A 19,215-nucleotide genomic window follows, 5' to 3' on the forward strand; every position below is an offset into this window, starting at 1 on the left:
GATGAGCACAAACTCATTCTTCCTAATAGAACAGAAAACCAAAGCATAGACTCTACACATGCTGTATATATAGTCATCCCCACAGGCAAGGAGAATATTAGCATATACAGACAAGTATAAATAGTATTAAAACCAAATGATAAATGTAAAACCAAAAAGATTAACATTTCACACTATTAATACCTTTAACAACTGGAGTTGGTCAAATGTTAATTCTTTCACTGGAATTTCAAATAATTCAACTGGATCAGCATCAAATTTCTAAAAAGAAGAACACTGGGCCGTAAGTTATTACTGAATATTTACTGTAGACAGTCCCTATGTCTCAATTTACTCATAAGAATAATTGGTGGCCACAGTGAGCCCACGAAGGGGAGCTCTTTCTACCTAACACCACCTTTCAGCTCTTAAATTCTGGCTTTTTTGTTTTTAATGCAGATAAAAACATTTTTTTTAGTGAAGAAAAAAACAGCTGGGAAGAAGCTGTAGCACTGAAGACACACTGAGAACCAAGCCAACATCAGTCATTTCTCCTGTTTCCTGCCAGGCTGTATACATTATTTGACATATATTCATGCTACATGACTAGGAAATCAACAGGCAAGCACGATCCAAGTATGGATTAGTTTCTGTCAAGTTTCTAAACATTTCAAAATCTTTTAAACTGAATTTTGGTTAAAAACAACCACAGAAATCAACTGTCATGAAAAAATTGATTACCTCTAAGTAGTAATATTTAATAAGAACTGTATTATAGATGCTTTCACAATAAGCAAATCTGTTTTATTAGATTTTAATAAATCAAAAGTCTCACTATTCAGGCACTTCTATCTTAAGGAAACGAGTTAATGCACCACCAGTAAATCATCAATCCAACAAACAAATTAAAGTTCAGTGTATGTCTATTCATTTTCACACCAAGTACATATAGTATGAGATTATTTAAGTTTTTCTAGAAGGATACACAAGAAACTACTAGTAGAGAGTACGACCAAGGAGAAAAAGGAAGATTTACGTTTCATTTCATAATCTTTTTACTTTTTAAAATTTTATTTATTTGTTTATTAATTTTGGCTGCACTGGGTCCTCATTGCTATGCCCAGGCTTTATCTAGTTGTGGGGAGTGCAGGCTTTCTTGCGATGCTCATGCTTCTCACTGCTGTGGCTTCTCTCATGGCAGAGCACAGGCTCTGGGAGCACAGGCTTCATAGTTGTAGCCAGTGGGCTCAGTAGCTGTGGCAAGTGGGTTTAGTTGCCCCAGAGCATATGGAACCAGGGATTGAACACTAATCCCCTGCATTGGCAGGCAGAAATTCTTAACCACTGGACCCGCTGAAGATCCATTTCATAATCTTCTGAACTACTGGTATAAAAAATACTGGTAATTAAAAGTATAGTGGTATATAAAAAATACTGGTATATAAAAATAAATGAACATAAATTGGTTTTATAAGGAAAATACCAACTTAAAAAAACAATTCATTGTTTTCATTCTGCAATTAACTCAATCAGGTTCAATCAAAGATAATCAAAGTCTGATACAAAGGAGGGGTCAGTTACACTCTTCAATAACCCCCAGAGTCACTAATTATAGCTAGAGTCACTAATCTCAATCTTGGTTAGTGAGTTCCTTTACCATTCCATCCATTTTTGTTTCACTTTGCATTAACATTTCCCCCACAGCAAAAACAACCTGTCCCAAGTCTAATTCTACATCTTTCATCTTAATAGGTGCATCTTGGGAATTCCCTGGCGATCCAGTGGTTAGCAGTCAGCACTCTCACTGCTGAGGGACTGGGTTCAATCCTTAGTCAGGGAAGCAAGAGTCCCCAAGCCATGCAGCATGGTGGCCACCCCCCCGCCCCGCAAATGATTTAAATAAATAAATAAGTGCATCTCCTTCCTTCTCCTAACACCATTTCACAAAAAGGAAAGGATCCTTTTCTATAAATGAAAATAATCCAAACCCATATGACTGATTATAATAGAATCCACCAACAGGCAGAGTCAGGTGCCTTGTCACAGATTTACACTACATTATGCAGCGTCTGGTACATGTTAGTTAATCTACAATGTTGTATCAGTTTCAGGTGTACAGCAGAGTGATTCAGTTACACAAACATATATATATATATATAAATAGATATATCTAGTCTTCCATTACAGGTTATTATAAGATATTGAATTAAGATACTGTTCCCTGTGATATACAATAGGATCATGTTATCTCTTTTATATATTGCAGTTTGTATCTGCTAATCTCAAACTCCAAATTTATATGAAACAATCCCTCTCCCCCTTTGGTAACCATAATTTTGTTCTCTAAGTCTCTATTTTATAAGTTCATTTGTATTATATTTTAGATTCCACGTAAGTAATATCATATGGTGTTTGTCTTTCATTTTCTGACTTCACTTAGTATGATAATCTCTAGGTCCATTCATGTCACTCTAAGTGCCATTATTTTATTCTTTTTTATGGCTGAGTAGTATTCCATTGTACATGTATATATCTTAACACATTCATCTGTAGATGGACATTCAGGATGCTGCCATGTGTGAGATACTCTAAATAGTGCCGCAGTGAACATTAAGGTGCATGTATTTTTTCAAATTATAATTTTCTCTGGAAATCCCATGAGTGGTATTGCAGGATCATATAGACTTACTTTGCTTTTTGAGGAATCTCCATACTGTTCTCCATTGTGGCTGCACCAATTTATTTCCACCAACAGTGCAGGAGGGTTCCTTTTTCTCCATACCTTCTCTCCAGCATTTATTATTTTTCAACTTTCTGATAATGGCCATTCTGAGCAGTAAGAGGTGGTACCTCACTATAGCTTGGATCTGCATTTTTCTAACAGTAACATTGAGTATCTTTTCATGTGCCCATTAGCCACCTGTATGTCTTCTTTGGAGAAATGTATATTCAGGTCTTCAGTCCATTTATTGAATTATAGAAGCTGTTTGTATATTTTAGAAATTAATCAATTGTCAGTAGCATCATTTGCAAATATTTTCTCCCAGTCAGTAGGTTGTTTTCTTTGCTATGCAAAAGCTTCAGAGTTTAATTAGATCCCCTTTGTTTTTTATTTGCATTACTCTAGGAGACAGATGCAAGAAAATATTGCTGCAATTTATATCAAAGAGTATTCTGCCTGTTCCCTCTAAACTTTATACTGTTCGGTCTTACATTTAGGTTTTTAATGCACTTTGAGGGTTTTTTTTTTTTTTAATAATTTCATTTATTTTGGGCTGTATTGGGTCTTTGTTGCTGCATGGGCTTTTCTCTAGTTGTGGTTAAAGACGGCTTCTCTTGATGCAGAGTGTGAATCAAGGGGACGAAGACTTCAGTTCAGTAGTTGTGGCTTCCAGGCTCTAGAGCACAGGCTCAATAGTTGGTAGCACATGGGCTTAACTGCTCCACAGCAAGTGGGATCTTTCTGGATCAGGGATCAAACCTGTGTCTCCCACACTGGCAGATGGATTCTTCACCACTGAGTCACAGGGAAGCCCTAAGTTTATTCTTCTATATGGTGTTAGAGAATGTTCTAACTTCATTCTTTTCCATGTAGTTCTCCAGTTTTCTCAGTCTTAACTTCAGATCAACTCAACTGAAAACGATATCCATCACAGTTTTAAAGAAAATGCCAGGAGACGTGGGTTCCATTCCTGGGTCAGGAAGATCCCCTGGAGGAGGGCATGGCCACCCAGTCCAGTATTCTTGCCTGGAGAATCCCACTGACAGAGAAGTCTGGCAGGCTACAGTCCACAGGGTTGTAAAGAGTCAGACACGACTAAAGCAACTGAGCACACATATATCAGCATCTGCTGGGGATTGGTTCCGGGACCCCTCATGGGTACCAAATCTACAGATGCTCAAGTCTCTTATGTATAATGGCATGTGTATATAAAACTTGCTAATTTTTAGACTTTTGTCTAAGAATTAAAGGAATTTCTACATACCTTTTTCATAGTCAAACAACAAGTCAGATCATGATACACCACAGGCACAAAATCTTTTGAAAGATGTACATCAAATTCTACAAAGGCTGCACCCTGAAAGGGAAAAAAAAAATTGAAAAATATTATCCAGCCCACAATACATCTAAAACTCTAAGAACATAACAAATTTATTGTTCACTGTAAAAGTATAGACCTATACACACAAAAACTTCCTCATGAATTATTTAATGCTATACTTCAAGCTTTTTCTAAAAGGTAATCTTTTAAAACAATTGTAACTTCTTTTTTGTAACAGCACAACAATTTTTCCTGGCAAAAAAATTGGGTACTGATCCCACTCACACACACTCCAGGGCCTTTCTGTGGCAGTGGACAGCCTCCAGCAGTGTCACCTCTGCTCCTGCTATTAGCAGAAATGGAGCCTACAAGGAGTCTGGGGCATGGCTACCTCCCATCTTGTTGACCCCTGCACACCTCAGTTCGACAGTCAAACCTCAAAGGTGAGGTGGGAATAGGAAAAGCTGCAATCTCTTAGCTCTGCTACTTGGTGCACTTCAACAACATACTTTATAGCCTTTCTTAATAAAATCTCAATAATCAGATTAAAAAGGAAATGACAACTTCTGCTGAAAAGAGAAAACAGAAATGGATAACAAGAATGATGCATACACCAAATTTCCTAATAGAAGCCTAAACAGAAGAAATATATACACCAATTAGACTTAAGTCAGATCCATCATGACTTATGAATTAATCCAAATAAAGGCTAAAAACATAAATTGACATTCATATTTGTAAATTCACTATAAGAAAACCAGCTGGGATCAAAGGATACAAGGTCTGACAGTGTCTATGGCCCAGAGAAGTGCTGTGTAAGAATGGATGGACATGTTTCCATCCCTTACCCTAGCTTTACTCAAGAAAGACGCTTAACTTGTCAGTACATATAGATCATAGCCTAGAACCAAAGGAGTCTGCTTCCTCTGTAACTTCTGAAGCAGGAAATAAGCTTAGCTGCTTCCACGGTCACCAAGAAAATAACACAAATCATTTTTGTCAAAGAGGGAAAAAAACCCCTATACACCCTAAAGAGTTAAAACAATAATAAAGTATAGCTTCCCAGTTTTAAAGTTTAATTTTACATAATCACCATCCTTTAGGAAGATAAATTTACTAAGGGATAAAATCTGATCTCAAAATTCATGTGTGAGGGACTTTCCTGGTGGTCCACTTATTAAGACTCCATATTTCACTGCAGGGGGCCCGGGTTCAAGCCCTAGTCAAGAAACTAAGCTACCACATGCAGTGTAGCATGGCCAAAAATTAAAAAGAAAAAAAAAATTCATGTGTGAGCAAGTTTTAAGAAATAAGCCAATAATAACCGAAAACTCTTCAAGGATGTCTTTAACATGAAACCAAACCAGCCTTTCATAACTAACATAAGACATTCTATAAAGTGATCCCCGAGAGTAAAAAGGGTTTCAACAGAAAAAGGCTCAATGCAATCTTCCCTCAAAAAGCAGACACCCTGAAAGCTCTTTATTAGGGATCTTCATGTGTTCACAGCTAATAAAACCATGTTTAGATTACTTAACTATAAGGAACTGAAACTGGTTACAAATAATGACCTACAGCACAGCATACTTGTATATTTAACATCCTTTCAACACAAAATTATCAACTAAACATTTTTAAACATTAAAATAATTATGACAATCAATCTAAGATGTCAAGAAATACAAAATGCATCATTATTTTAAACACCACTAAGAGGGAGAAAAAACAATGCCAATCAAACCATGACAAGTTAAGACAGTTGTAAATCCTATCCCAATTTTAGAGATGTTAAAATATGGGAAAAGTACATCTTAGAATAGTTGTTTCCTTCATATAAGTGATAAAATTAAAATCTAACAAATCAAGTTTATTTACTTAACTATTTTTAAAAAGGCAAAACGTAAGGCATGTATGTGGAGGACAATGGGAAAAAATGAAATATAATTAGAGCTTCTCAGTTTTCCCCTTAGTTTAACTTCAGAACATGAGGCTTAACTTGAGGTACAGTAGAAGGTGAGGGAGGAGGAAACACACAGGCTCTTGATTTAAAATGTAAAACTTCAGGTACTAAAAAACCTAAAAGCTAAAAAAAAACCCAAACCACTAACTGAATAACGATATAAAAGGAGTTAAGAAATTCAGCATAATCAGGTTAGAATCAGGATGGTATGCAGTATATATATATATATATATATATAAATGGAATTTTATATATATATATATATATATAATATATATAAGGAGTTTTATGCACACACATGCACACAGAGTACTATAAAAAGTTAAGAAATTCAACATAATCAGGTTGGTATACAGGAGGCAAACTGACATACTAAGTGTTTTTCTTTGCAACCCCCACCAGGTTTCTCTCTCCACAGAATTAACCAGGCAAGAATACTGGGAGTGGGTTGCCATTCTCTTCTCCAGGGGATCTTCTCGACCCAGGGATTGAACCTGGGTCTCCTGCATTCCAGGCAGATTCCACCAGGGAAGCCCAAGTGTTACATAAAATCACTATCAAATCCTTCTGTAAACATTATTTACAAAGTGAGTATCTAAATGAACATTAAAAAGTGAGTAGTTCAATTAATGAGCATTAATGAGCTCATTTTTAATGAGCATTAAAAAGTGAGTAGTTCAAAGTGAGTAATTCATTTGATGAAATGCAATGTTTCATGGGGAGCATTTTTGCATGCGTCAAACACTTAAAACATTATCTCAAAAAAAGGGGGGGGGATGCTTAAAAAATAAACAAATGGGACCTAATTAAACTCAAAAACCTTCGCACAGCAAAAGCAAACCATCAATGAAACAAAAAGACAAGCTACTGAATAGGAGGAAATATTTCCAAGAGATGACTAATAAGGAGTTAATATCTAACATAAAAATTTACAACTCAGCATCAAAAAAACCCCAAAAACTATCCAGTTATTTAAAATGTTAGAAGAACTGAATAAACATTTTTCCAAAGGAAATGCAGATGACCAACAGATACAGGAAATGTTATAACGCTCAGCATGAGGGAAATGCAAATCAAAACCACAAAGAACTGGACTTCCCTGGTGGTCCAACGGTTAAGAATCCACCTACCAATGCATGGGACACAGGATCAAACTCTAGTCTGTGAGACAAATAAGCCTGTGCATCACAACTACCAAGCCTTTGTGCCACAACTATTGACACTCGCAGGCCTTAAGAGCTCCTGCTCTGCAGTAAGAGTAGCTACCACTTGCCACAACTAGAGAAGCCCTTGCAGAGCAACAAAGACCCAAGGACAGCCAGAAAGAAATATAAAACAAGAAAACCACAATGAGTTATCACCTCACTATCATCAAAAGAATGGCTATCATCATAAAGAACAGATAAATGCTGGCAAGCATGTAAAAGGAGCCCTCCTACACTGCTGGTGGGAATGTAAACTGGTACTGACACTGTGAAAAACAGTTATGAAGGTTTTTCAAAAAGCTAAAAAGAGAACTACTATATGACCCACCAATTCCATTCCTAGATATATAGCTGAAAAATACTAATCTGAAAACATATATGCTCTTCAATGTTCATAGTAGCATTATTTACAACTGCCAAGATATAAAGAAACCGAACTGAATGGATAAAGATGTGTATGTATGTACACACACACTCACACAGCTCAGCTGTGTGTACTGCTCAGCCATAAAAGAGAGTGAAGTTTTGTTATCTGTAACAACATGGATGGACTTGGAAGGTATTATGCTAAGTGAACTAAGTCAGATAGAGAAAGACTATACTATATGACATCACTTGCATGGAACAGTGGTTACCAGTGGAGAGGGAAAGCAGGAGGGGCAATAAAGGCATAGGGGATTAAGTGGTACAAACTATTAGGTTTAAAATAAGCTATAAGGATATAACACAGGGAATATAGTAAACATTTTACAATAACTATAAATGGAGTATAATCTTTAAAAATTGTGAATCATTATACTGTGTACCTGTAATTTATTTAATATACATCAACCATACTACAAATCACCTAATTAACTTTTAAGAGGATGCTTAGGATTCCATTGCTTTAATTCCAATCCGTACCATGGAACTGAAATTAAAATGCCTAGAAATATTTTATCTTCACTTAGAAATATATTTAGAAAAAGCAGAAATAGTCTCCCTTTTACCCTATTAATGCAGAATGAAGGAGGCTGCCCCAACGTACAACTCTCTACTTTTCTACCTGTGGACCACTAGTCCAAAGTTGTTTAAAGAGAGGTTCACTTACATGACTAGCAGCATTTCTTAAAGAAGCAATAGTATTTTCTTGAACTTTAGCAAGCCTGAAAGAAAATAAATATACAGAAATATAGTTATCATTAATAAAGAAGAGATAAATTTAGTAAATAAGTCAACTATATTTTCCATAATGGACACAGTATTTATTCTCTATTTTGAGGCTAACTTTACCATCCCCAAAATAAGACTGACCATTACTTGGTTGGTGTGTGCACTCCTTAAATCAAGCTCTAATAATCATAGGTATTTACAAGCAATTTAAAGCCCAATTACCAAATCACATTTAAATCCAGGGTAATAATTAAAAGGATCCTTTGACCTTTAGTTGGTTAAACTTTATCATCAAACATAAGCTACCAAATGCTAGTACTACTCAAATATTCAACCTACTGAGCAGTTGTTGTAGAATTCCCTGCACCTCGATGTCCAACATCCAATGGTATTCTTGGTTTCCAATACTTGGAAAATGAAGATTTCATGTCACAACTGTATCCTGGTAATGGCTTAATAATTATATAGTCAACTTTCATAGGAAAAAAGGGGGAAGGGAAAAAGAAAGACAATTAAAAGGCTATGATGAACTCAATTACACCTAAACACCACTCAAACCAGCTTTATCAGTTGATCAAACAGAAAGAAATCAAGTCAATGCCCATTCAAAGTAAAGCTTCCAGAAAATTGCTGTTGTTCAGTCACTAAGTCATGTCCAACTCTTTTGCGACCCCACGGACCGTCACCACCACCCCCGCCCCAGGGTCCTCTGTAAATGGGATTTCCCAGCAAGAATACTACAGTGTGTTGACAATCCCTTCTCCAGGGGATCTTTTCAACCCAGGTATCAAACCCGTGTCTCTTGCTTGGCAGACAGATTCTTTACCAGTGAGCAACCAGGGAATGTATTTGTCAATATTCTGAAACAACTTATTAATTTAATTCTTTACCATTCTCAAAAGCACAATTTGAAACTAATTAGAACCCTAACTTAACCTTTGCTTATTTGTAAAGGGCCACCATGCCTGTCTAAGCTTACCTCTCACTTTGCCTATTGTTTTCCTAGAATTTCTGCTCATGATGGGAAGAGTAAGGATTCCAGCGCTCTTCCCACTCTCTGCAATGGTGGACGATAAGAGACATGCTGTACCCACATGTCCAGGAAAAGCATCACCCTGAACTACATGTTCACTGAGATCTTCCTGAAAAATAAGCATAAGAATAACCCAAATTCTTATAATTCAATATTCTCCATTAAAAGATCAAAAAGACACCCTTAAAATCAACTCGGAATCTATAGAAGAAAATCAGTAAGAAATACAACCAAATTTATATTCAGGTAATTTAGATAGCTTTCTTGTAACAAGTAACATATTTTCTTTTAGTATGCAAAGATATTTAATATACAGTATATGTAAGATTTTATGTTCATTAATCGTTACTGTTGATTTGTACTTCTGATCCTCTAACATATATTATGCAAATATAAAGCATCGACTGAATGTTTCTAAGTACTTTTATATTCAAAGACTAAGATACACGTGTTGTTGTTTAGTTGCTAAGTTGTGATCAACTCTTGCAAACCCATGGACTAAAGCCCGCCAGGGTCCTCTGTCCATTGGATTTCTCTGGCAAGAATACTAGAATGGGTTGCCATTTCCTTCTCCCAGGTATCTTTCTGACCCAGGGATTGAACCTGCATCTCTTGGCAAGCAGATTCATTACCACTGAGCACTATGGAAGCCCAAGATATACCTGTAATTATTTTCCTTGTGGCTCAGCTGGTAAAGAATCTGCCTGCAACGAGGGAGACCTGGGTTTGATCCCTGGAGAAGGGAAAGGCTACCTACTCCACTATTCTGGCCTGGAGAATTCCCCAAGGTCCATGGGGTCGCAAAGAGTCGAACACGACTGAGCGACTTTCACTTTTAATGTATATTTTGTTCTTTACAAATGCCATCTACACAGATGACACAGAGAGATAGTAACCTCTAGGACACTGAATACTTGAGATTAAATAGTGTGTTTTATCCACCTAGTCTATGAATAAATTAGTATTTCCAAAACTGCTAACCAAATGAAAGGGAAGTCAGGCTGTTCAAGAGATTATTAATAGGTAGGTACTAAAAGAACAAGGAAACATTCAACCAAAACTTCATATTTTTATAATAAATGTCTCATAGGTCTTATTAATTGGGCAAGATAACTTTACACTATAAAGCTATAAGAATTACTCAGGTTCTAATCCATCCTGAATTTTGATATCAGAAACACTGGCTAGGTGCTACTGCTGGGGAAGGTTTATTCCCCACCCTCAAAGAGTCAAACTCTAATCTAGTGTAAATATGAGTGGAAGTATCAAAGAGCCAGGACCTTATGGGAGGACCCAGTTTTATTTGTGAGGAGCAGCTGAACAGCCCAAAAGCCAAGATAAGCATCACAAGAAGCTCTAGAAAGTTGGCAGCACAGAGTCTGAATAACTTGGCACAATTTTCACAGCAACTATCTTTTCTTACATATTTATACTATCAAGTAAAGTTGGAAAAATGAGTTCACTATTACAATGGATTCTTATAAAATGCTTCAATAAACAAAACTTCAGTCATGAAGAGGGCTCAATCATGCTAGTTACATCAGTCTGCCTACAAGTAACAGCCTCTATTCTTCAAAGAGGCTTTGGACACATTCATTTATGTTTAAAATACACACAGGCATCAAGACATCTGGTCATAATTTGAATGCAATTTTGAAATTCTCAATTATATTGTTAATGAGTCTGCCAACTCTAAGTTTTTAAAATCTGCTAACATGTACAGAGGAGTAAACATCTAAAAAGTTGTATGAATCATATGTTTACATAAATTAGACTACAATAAAAATCAAAACATATGTAAAAATAAGCTCATGTCTACATTGTCTCTCACCCTCTTCAGTGAAACATACTCACCTCAAAAAAATCAAATATTAGTTCTAGGTTATCTGGTTCCATTGTCTGTATACTATACTCTGTCCAACGGTCAGGCTGTAAGCCATACCCACACTCCGGCTGTGAATGTCTACACTTGAATTCATTGTCGCTTATTAAGGATATCTCCAGGCTATTTGACATTTTGTGAAGAACAGTGGGAGATACTCTATCATCATCATCTTCCTCCAGACCCTCTAATGTCAGCTTTACCCTAAATGAAAGGAAAAAATGATGAAATGCAAAAAGTGAAGAAAGAAAATTATATATATTACCTAAACACTAAATTTAAAAGTGCTCCCTTTATATGCTAAACCCTCAAATAACAAAAGAACTATACATACTACAGGTTATGGCATTAGTTATATTTCATAAAATAGTGGTGTTTTTATCTGCACACATTTTTGCCAAGTATTAAAACGAGATAAATGCTCATTATGCATAAGGCTATTTTCATTAATTCTTTGAGTTTTTTAAAATGAATCTAAAGAGGCATTTACTATTATCCATTTATAACTGGCTATCTCAATTTCTTATGAGAAGTTTCACAAATATATATATATATAACAAGTACAATTTTGAACCATATTCTGTTAGTGTGCATTAAAAGACTGTTAGACAGGGACTTCCCCAGTGGTCCAGTTGTTAAGAATCCGTGTTCCAATGTATGGGTTGTAGGCTGGATCCCTAGTTGCAGAACTAAGATCCCACATGCTGCAGAGCAATTAAGCCCACATCACAACTACTGAGCCCATGTGCCTTAGAACCTGAGCACCACAACTAGAGAAAAGCCCTCATGTCTCAACTAGAAAAGACCACATGCCACATTCAGAGATCCTGAATGTTGCAACTAAAACCCGATGTAGCCAAATAAACATTAAAAAATAAATCCTGTTAAGAGTTGGAGGTCATAAATTTTTAAATTTCCCATACTTCTCCTCACTACACTGAGACCAGGTACTTTGTGAACAGATTATTAAAGAAAACTATGGTATTAATGGTTTTAAAAGCATGGCATATACATTTGCAAGTATGCATGGCTTTTATGTATTTACATATATGTACTTTTTAATGAAACAAAGGAACAAAACAAGAAACCAAGAGTCTTATTAACTCCCACAGCAATGAAAACAAAAGACAAGTTACCTAAGCCACTGGGTCACAAAGACTAATTTACTCCCAGTGACAAGCAATCAGCTGCAGAGAACACTTGTAATGCCAATAAGTTAACTCAATTCTAGAATATTTCTTGCACCAACTGCAAGTTTCATAGATTATATAACTTTAATACCAATGATGTAGGAGTAATGTTACTGTATAGAATACAGTTGAGCTAGGAAAGCTTTTCATTCTAGATTTAAATGAGATCCACTTAATAATATAAGTAATAGAACTGCATTAGTGAGGCCTATTCTCTCTGCCTGCTGCCTCCAACAACTGTGCAGACTTATCTTACAGGCACATATGCCAAGGTATCCCAAAGGAGACATGATTATTCAATCAGTAATAATGTATCACAGTCATACTGTGAAATCAAAAGTAGCACCACTTTAATAATCCAAACAAAAAAGATCCTTTCTTCTCTTCAAACTCTTAGGAATAGCGCTGAACAACTGATTTTGCTGGTGAGCCTGAAGGAAGAAACATTCTCTACCAGGACATATAAAAAGCGACCACAAATGAACTGTAATGAATCGGCAAGGAAGGCATGGAAGATTAAATATGACTATTCTCAGGACTTCCTGGTGGTCCAGTGGTTAAGACTCCAAGATCCCAACATAGGCAACAGGGGTTTGATCCCTGGTCAGGAACTAGGATGCTGCATGCTATGGCCAAAAAAAAAAAAAAGCTTGTCTACAAATAGCAACGTGCAACTACCTATCTCTCTTTCCACCTCCAAAAAAAACCAAGTTTAAAGGGATCAATGAAAGAATTCAGTTCATTTATATTAAAGGTTTTCTTCAAATAGCTATATAAATGTTATCAGTTCAGTTCAGTCACTCAGTTGTGTCTGACTCTTTGCAACCCCATGACTATAGCACCCCAGGCTTCCTTGTCCATCACCAACTCCCAGAGCTTGCTCAAACTCATGTCCATTGAGTCGGTGATGCCATGCAACCATCTCATCCTCTGTCATGCGCTTTTCCTCCCACCTTCAATCTTTCCCAGCATCAGGGTCTTTCCCAAGGAGTCAGTTCTTCGTATCAGGTGGCCAAAGTATTGGAGATTCAGCTTCAGTATCAGTCCTTCCAACGAATATTCTGGACTGATTTCGTTTAGGATTGAGTGATTGGATCTCCTTGCAGTCAAGAGTCTTCCTAACACCACAGTTCAAAAGCATCAATTCTTTGGTGCTCACCCTTCTCTATGGTCCAACTCTCACATTCATACATGGTTACTGGAAAAACCATAGCTTTGACTAGACAGTCCTTTGTTGACAAAGTAATGCCTATGCTTTTTCATACACTGTCTAGGTTAGTCATAGCTTTTCTTCCAAGGAGTAAGAGTCTTTTAACTTAATGGCTGCAGTCACCATCTGCAATGATTTTGGAGTGCAAAAAAATAAAGTCTCTCACTGTTTCCATTGTTTCTCCAACTACTTGCCATGACGTGGTGGGACCAGATGCCATGATTTTCGTTTTCTGAATGTTGAGTTTTAAAGCAGCTTTTTCACTCTTCTTTCACTTTCATCAAGAGGCTCTTTAGTTGTTCTTCACTTTCTGCCAGAAGGGTGGTGTCGTCTGCATATCTGAGGTTACTGATATTTCTCCTGGGAATCTTGATTCCAACTTGTGCTTCATCCCGCCCAGCATTTCACATGATGTACTCTGCATATAGGTTAAATAAGCAGGGTGACAATATACAGCCTTGACGTACTCCTTTCCCAATTTGGAACCAGTCTGTTTCATATCTACCTGTAACTGTTGCTTCTTGACTTGCATACAGATACAGGTATGCATATAGGACCTGCATACAGGAGGCAGGTAAGGTGGTCTGGTATTTCCATCTCTTTCAGAATTTTCCAGAGTTTGTTGTGATCCACACAGTCAAAGGCTTTGGCACAGTCAATAAAGCAGAATTAGACCTTTTTTCTGGAACTCTCTTGCTTTTTCTATGATCCAACAGATGTTGGCAATTTGATCTCTGATTCCTCTGCCTTTTCTAATCCAGCTTGAACATCTGGAAGTTCACGGTTCATGTACTGTTGAAGACTAGCTTGGAGAATTTTGAGCATTATCTTGCTAGCATGTGAGATGAGTACAATTGTGTGGTAACTTGAACATTCTTTGGCATTGCCTTTCTTTGGAATTGGAATGAATATATAAATGTTATAGTCTATCATAAAGTAACACTGCTTTCCAAGTTCTGGTGGAATCAAGTGAAAGAGAAACTTGTGTGTAAAATATGGTGGTGAGATTTGCTTGTTAGATTACTCCATTTGGCTTGTGGAAATCACTAAGTAAGCAGTGCTGAAGCCAAGTCCAAGTCAGAGTCTCCCAAAGAGCCTGAACAGCTGCAGAAGCTCTTCATCAGGAGTGAGCTTTGCAACAACTGAGGAGAGTCTGAGAAGCCATTCTGAGCATTGGGGAATGCTCACACTGTGGTCATGAGGGGTCCAAATATCAAGCACTCTAGAGGCATGGGTTTGTCACATAAGTCACAATGGAGGCGGCAGATCTCGCCATGAATGCAAGACCACACAAGGTGGATGGAAGAGTTGTGGAACCAAAGAGGGTTGTATCAAGAGAAGATGCTCAAACTGCCCACTTAAATGTGAAAAGGTTTTTGTTGGTAGCATTAAAGAAGACACTGAATAACATCACCTAAGAGATTAATTTGAACAGTATGGGAAAACTGAAGTGATTGAAATCATGAATCACTGAGGCAGCAGCAAAAAGAGAGGCTTTGCTTTTGTAACCTCTGATGACCATGACTCTGTAGATAAGACTGCCATTCAGAAATACCATATTGTGAATGGCGACAACTGTGAAGTAAGAAAGCCCTATCTAAGTAAGAGATAGCTACTGCTTCATCTAACCAAAGAGGCAGAAGTACTTCTGGAAACTTTGGTGGTAATCAAGGAGGTTGTTGTGGTGAGGATGACAACTCTGGTTGTGGAGTAAACTTCGGTGGTCGAGGTGGCTTTGGTAATAGCCATTGGTGGTGGTGGATATGGTGGCAGTGGGGATGGCTATGGATTTGATAATAATGGAAACAATTTTGGAGGTGGCAGAAGCTACAATGATTTTGGCAATTACAACATCAATCTTCAAATTCTGGACTCATGAAAGGATGAAACTTTGGAGGGAGAAGTTCTGGCTCATATGGTAGTGAAGGCCAATACCTTGCTAAACCACAAAAGGAAGGTGACTCTGGTGGTTCCAGCAGTAGCAGTAGATATGGCAGTGGCAGAAGGTTTTAATTACTGCCAGGAAACAAAGCTTAGCAGGAGAGCCAGAGAAGTGACAGGTTGTAACAGATTTGTGAACTCAGACAAGCACAGTGGTGGCAGGGTCCAGCAACTATGAAGAAAGATGTTTTAGGCAATACTCATCTGTATGGGTAAAAAACTTGAGGACTGTATTTGTGACTAATTGTGTAACAGGTTATTCAAGTTTGTTCTGTGTAAAGCATTCTAGGACAGTTTTAAAGTAGACTTTTTTTTTTGCACCCATGCTGTTGATTGCTACATGTAACAGTCTGATCATGACAATGAATAAATGTGTCTTTAAAAATAAATAAATAAAATGTGGTGTTAAGGAGATAAAAAATCATGTTAAGTGTTTTATTTAAAACGCAAACACTTGTTGCTAAGCTTTTAAAATAGTCATGATAAATTTGCAGATAAATTATTTTCTAGCAAATGAAGGCTTAAGCTATCAATACTGTGAATTCGGGGGAAAGAGATGGTCAAAACAAACATCAATTACTAGCTATGCACAATTATTTCAGTAGGAATCAGTTAATTTATAGTGGTCAAATAAGTATGGTTATAAAAATGTAACAATTTAAGCCTAAGCAACACAGTAATATATACAAACACTCAATTTCTATATAAACAAGAAAAACATAGGACTCAGTATGCATAAGCAATCCAAGCAGAACACAATTAATTATCTATTAATTTTTTTGGCTGCACCGCAGTATGCAGGATCTTAGTTCACCAACCAAGGATGGAACCACATCCCTTACAGTGGAAACGAGAAGTCTTACCATTATCATTTCAAAGTCATAAAACGAAGATACTTTACAGCTATAACACAACTTATTTGCTTCTTTTAACATGTAAATACAATATCTAATTATTTATGACTATCTGGTTAGAGAATCTTTGCAATCAAACTGACCGAGCAGATCAGCTACGTGGTCCAATTACCTAGGTTTCTCAGAAGCAAAGCAGAGGCCTAAAAAAGCTAATGATCAGAGACAAGGTACATCCAACACACTTTACTCACTTTCAGAACAGGCCAATGGAAAGGGTTGAGAAGTGTCATCGACCTTTTCCCATATGTATTTTATGACTAGGATTAGTAATATAGTATTTTCAGCAGTTACTGTAAAGCATTTATGGATTTACAAACTGCAACATCATTATTAATTTTATCATGAAAATAGATATTAACTATTATTATTAACTACTTTAGTTACTGAAAATGGCCCTTTCGACCCAGTCCCTGACATTTTGTTAGAAAAAGCTGCATTACATAGCATATTTAGAATTCTCGGTCCCAAAGTTAAAAAAATTCAAATGATAAGGCTGCCTGCTTTGCTAAGAAATCAGTTCATTCAAAGATATACATGGTGACATTACAAAAGTTTGTTACTATTTATTTATTTATACAAAGCTTGACATTTATTTCTTAAATTAAGATTAAAATTGCACTAATATGGAACTGCTATGGTAACTGTGACCTTTCCTTAATGAAAAGGTTTTTTGTTTTTAAGACACAGGAAAATTTAGGACACTGAAGTGTATTTCCAATGACCATTTTTCTGTTTGTGCCATTTTCCCCTCATTTAACACAAAATCATTTCATCACATCAATTTTAAAACAAATATTTATTGCTACACTAAGAAATTTCAAATGGTAGGAACTACAAAGACATGTCAGCCTAGAAATCACTTACGTAAGGTCAAAAAAATTTTTTCTGATTTCACATTTGGAGATTAAGACTAATGTAAGTACATTTAACTGTAGTAATCTTCATGCAAGGAAGCAAATTCACTTTTACAAGACCCTGTTGTTTGTTAGAATATAAGTATGCTATTTCCTCAGTTGATACACTCAAAGCCTATAACCAGATGGATCAGAAATCTACAGCAATGGTGAAAATAAATAACTTAAGTAACAAATACACATGGTCCTACCTAAATCTAGATTTTTTAAATTTTTTCTTGGTTATTGAGACAGGAGGTTTTTCGGAATAATGCAAACGTAATCTGATTTCGGTCTGACATGTCAGCCATCCAGAATCCAGAGTCTCAATACCATCTAGAAAAAGTATGAAGAACACTAATTAATATACACATTTTAAAAAACAATCCAATAACTACACGTTGACAGTTTCAGTTCACATTCACAGTTTGATACACTCAGGTTATCTATCACTGGTATTTCTCTTCAAAGCAAATATACAAGCAGTCTTAAATTTGTCATTAAAAGAAAACTTTTACATGAAGTATATAAAGTATATACATATGAAGGGGGAAAAACTAAATGAACATTAATAACTAAACAAACTAAATTAAAATACTCTTATTGAATATATTATTGAAGCAATACAAATCTACCTCAGAAAGAATACATATCCCAAGAAGGCTTATAACCTAGCAGTTGTTCTACTGGTGACCACAGTTACAATTCCGAAGTGTCACATGAGACACTCAGCTGAAAACTAGTTATTCCACTAGTGCTGGCAGTGGAGATACCAGGAGGTAGAATCGAACAAAATCAATGTACCGGGAGCTGCTAGGAGCAAGGAACAGGCGGTTGCCACCCAGAGGGTAGCCGAGGCCGAACAGGATAAGGGGCTTGGAACAGAGCCTGACACACACCAAGTACTGAACAAATACTTGTTGAAAGATTTTATCGAGTAACAACACCCCATTTCTGGAGCTGTTTATCTCCTGAGCCATGGCATAGTTCATGACTCCAAGGAGATTAAGCCCTGAGCCTTTGGGGTGGGAGCACTGACTCTTTCAAGACCCTAGACTACCAGAGAACTAACCCTAGGGAGTACCAATAGTGAGAACTAACACAAAAGAAACCACATGAATACAAGACCCACCATCACCCAACCACCAGTAGCATCCTGTATAGGACGCTTCATCTGAACAACAAACAAAACAAAAATACAAACCAAATCATCAGTAGACAGGCGTACCACCTCACTCAGCATTTCTCATCAGAAGAAAAACAAACAAAAACTCAGCACAAATCTCACCCTATAGGAAGCTCACTACAAACCACTGGACCAACCTTAAGAGGGCAGAAACCAAAAGGAAGAAAGAATTCAACCTTCTTCAAGGAAAGAATTCAACTTTCCTTGAAGCCTGAAAAAAGGAGACCTCAAACACAATAACTTAAAAAAAAATGAAAATGCAGAGAAATAATGCACAAATGAAGGAACAAACTAGAAATACAGAAGCCCAAATAAATGAAGAGGAAACAGGCAAACTACCTGAAAAAGAATACAGAATAATGATAATAAAGATGATCAAAAACCTTGAAAACAAAATGCAGAAAATGCAAGAATCAATAAACAAAGACCTAGAAGAATTAAACAATAAACATACAGAGACACACACAATTACTCAAATTAAAAATACTCTAGAAGGAATCAATAGCAGAATATCTGAAGCAGAAGAAAAAAAATCACTGAGCTGGAAGATAAAATGGGAGAAATATCTTCTGAAGAGCAGAATGAAGTAAAAAGAATGAAAAGAGCTGAGGATAGTCTCAGAGACCT

General features: G+C 36.6%; 1 protein-coding gene across 5 annotated transcripts in view; it reads right to left on the minus strand.

Annotated features, from left to right (window-relative positions):
- Positions 1-19,215, minus strand: part of GPCPD1 (glycerophosphocholine phosphodiesterase 1) — a 67,026-nt gene that overhangs the window by 20,132 nt on the left and 27,679 nt on the right. For all 5 annotated transcript variants that reach the window (XM_061436602.1, XM_061436598.1, XM_061436601.1 and 2 more), the window contains 7 exons: positions 17,615-17,738; positions 11,227-11,458; positions 9,319-9,481; positions 8,679-8,811; positions 8,278-8,332; positions 3,966-4,058; positions 184-261 (listed from right to left, as the gene is read on the minus strand). In XM_061436602.1, the coding sequence (XP_061292586.1) occupies positions 184-261; positions 3,966-4,058; positions 8,278-8,332; positions 8,679-8,811; positions 9,319-9,481; positions 11,227-11,458; positions 17,615-17,738 (878 nt within the window). The remainder of the gene's footprint in view (positions 1-183; positions 262-3,965; positions 4,059-8,277; positions 8,333-8,678; positions 8,812-9,318; positions 9,482-11,226; positions 11,459-17,614; positions 17,739-19,215) is intronic.

Source organism: Bos javanicus, chromosome 13, assembly GCF_032452875.1.
Source record: "Bos javanicus breed banteng chromosome 13, ARS-OSU_banteng_1.0, whole genome shotgun sequence".
NCBI lineage: Eukaryota > Metazoa > Chordata > Mammalia > Artiodactyla > Bovidae > Bos > Bos javanicus.